This window comes from Procambarus clarkii, chromosome 49 (genome assembly GCF_040958095.1).
Source record: "Procambarus clarkii isolate CNS0578487 chromosome 49, FALCON_Pclarkii_2.0, whole genome shotgun sequence".
Lineage (NCBI taxonomy): Eukaryota > Metazoa > Arthropoda > Malacostraca > Decapoda > Cambaridae > Procambarus > Procambarus clarkii.
Window position 1 is genome coordinate 19856010 of NC_091198.1, and position 2500 is coordinate 19858509.

The window sequence follows — 2500 nt, forward strand, 5'->3', positions numbered from 1 at the left end:
GAAGGACGTTAATCTTCATGTGTACCAAGAAAAGGCTGTCAGGTGTAGGACCTCACATAACCACGTTCCCCTACCAATTCCCCGGGTTGTCTTCCATAGGGGAGGGAACTGCAGAGGGGCCCGGACCTGCCAAACTCAAGTTTCTTAATTGCAGAGGCTATCCTTTAATGCATTTTTAATTCAATAGTTAATAGAATTCTATGACCCTACAGCAAAAATTAGGCAAGAAAGAGAAGGGTGGGAAAACTTTTTTGGACTGCCAGAAAGTCTTTGACACAATACCCCATAGGAGACGTGCATAAGTTGGAGATGCAGGCAGGAATACCAGGAAAGGTACTCCAGTGGATAATGGAGTACCTAAGTAACAGAAGACAGTGACTCACTGTGAGGGGTGAGGTCTGAGAGTGGCGAGGCATCACAAGTGGAGCCCGTACAGGGTTCATTCCTTGGACGCATCCTGTTTCCGATACTGTATATGTAAACTCTCTCTCAAAAGGAAATAGACTTGGTCCTCTCAATGTTTGCTGATGATGTGAAAATGGTTCTAAAAGAATGCACTTTTGAGCTGAGCATTCCACTTCAATTGATCTTTCAGGCACCTTTATGCACACGAATCTTAGCAGATACAGTGTATGTTTAGAAACTATGTTGTCGACATATATACTTGAACAAGAATTAAAAACTGGTAACTGTAAGCTAAAAACCAACCTTCATTTGAAGCATAAGCGAAGTGAGCTTGGTGATAAGATCAAGGATGGCTGGGCTGGCCACCTGTGGAGATCCACTCGAGTGGTTAGTTACATCTACAATAGTTGCTGCTTCCTCGTAGCATCGCTCTCGTATTTGACCCGGTAACAGCGTAGGTCCTGACTGCTCAGGGGCAATCTACAGAGGAAAATAATATTCAGTAAAAATATTTGAAATTAAGCTAATAATCATGTAAAGCTGTCTACATTCCTAATTAAATGCAAAGGAACAAAAATAAGTTGAATCAGGTAGATTACGTAGTTAAACCTGGTCAACAAAAAACTCGGCCTTTAATGTAATGAAATGCCTCTTTTCTGATGGGGCCGTGGTGGCTCCCTGAAGCTAGCCGCACTGAGGTAGTCCATACATGAGCCCCAGTGGTCAGATTCACAAAGCAGTTATGCAAGCACTTACGAACCTGTCCATCTTTTCTGAATCTTTGGTGGCTTTGTTTACAATTATTAAACAGTTAATGAGCTCCAAAGTATCAGGAGGCTGTTTATAACAATAGCAACAGTAGATTGGGAAGTTTTCATGCCTGTAAACTGTTTAATAAATAAACCAAAACCGTCAAAGATTGAGGAAAGATGTACACATTCGTAAGTACTTGCGTAACTGCTTCGTGAATCTGGCGCCAGGAGTCTTAATAGCCTACCAGAGATCAGGAATATTTAGCAGTTGTATGGTGCCCATACCTGAAGCAGCACATCAACAAACTGGGAAAGGTGCAAAGACATGCAACTAAATGACTCCTAGAACCATTTCTGGATGATAACCACATTACCCTAGGGATCAACACATGACAATACCTGCACTTTAGGGTTAAGAGAATAGATTTTACACAATCTCTCCAAAACATTTCAATAATCTTCAAATAATGATTTACATTCTTTCACATTTCTTATTTGTCTTCCTAATTTTCCATTCAAGGAAACATCATTCCCTTAGTAGTCTTATCATCAATTAAAAACCTTTGTAAAGTACATGTAATATACATAATACATGCATCCTCCCTCATATCTTGGAGGTAAACAACTTTAATACTGCAATCTTCAGCAGTACATCTTGACTTTCTCCATAATGGTAACATTCATCGAACATTCACAAAATTTCAGATATGCAATATATTCGTTTTCCTTTTGAGTTAGATTAAGACGTATTAAGAAATTACTGTAAACAATTACTTGCCATTATCCAGTTATCATCATGATCACTGGACTCTGGCACTTCTTCCCTAAGCAAGTAAATACATTAGATTCTTACTTACATTTTGGCAAAATTCCTGAACTGCCAGAAGATGCTGATTCAGGTCACGATTTAGCTTCTCAATTTCTAGAACTAATCCGGCATATCTACGCTGAAAGTCTACATTTAGTTCTTGGCCATAACTTCGTTGCTTCTCTGCCTGACCGTTCATGTCACGTAAAGTGGCTATTTTTTCACGTTTTGCTCTGAGAATTTTTGAAAGTTTTACCTAGAAATAATTAAAAGTATATTTAGACACACATCTCTCACAGTAACTGATTATAAGTACATAAATAATATAGTTATACACAAATCATAGAGTACTTTTAGTAACTTTTTAAATCTAACTATTTAATATTAAATTTGAACATTGTGGAAGGTTTTGCAATTATTTATCTTCCAAAATAAAGTTTACCCAATACTTTATTACCCGAATATTAATCACACAAGTTTGGTTCAGGTTATCAAGAAGTGATTTAGTAATAAAAGCCAAGGCTATATTTAAGAT

At 37.8% G+C, this 2500-nt stretch overlaps 1 protein-coding gene across 6 annotated transcripts in view; it reads right to left on the bottom strand.

Annotated features, from left to right (window-relative positions):
• LOC138351347 (protein lin-9 homolog) overlaps positions 1 to 2500 on the bottom strand; it is a 40272-nt gene that overhangs the window by 7555 nt on the left and 30217 nt on the right. For all 6 annotated transcript variants that reach the window (XM_069303102.1, XM_069303104.1, XM_069303101.1 and 3 more), the window contains exons 11-12: positions 2015 to 2221; positions 709 to 885 (exon numbers count right to left, since the gene is read on the bottom strand). In XM_069303102.1, the coding sequence (XP_069159203.1) occupies positions 709 to 885; positions 2015 to 2221 (384 nt within the window). The remainder of the gene's footprint in view (positions 1 to 708; positions 886 to 2014; positions 2222 to 2500) is intronic.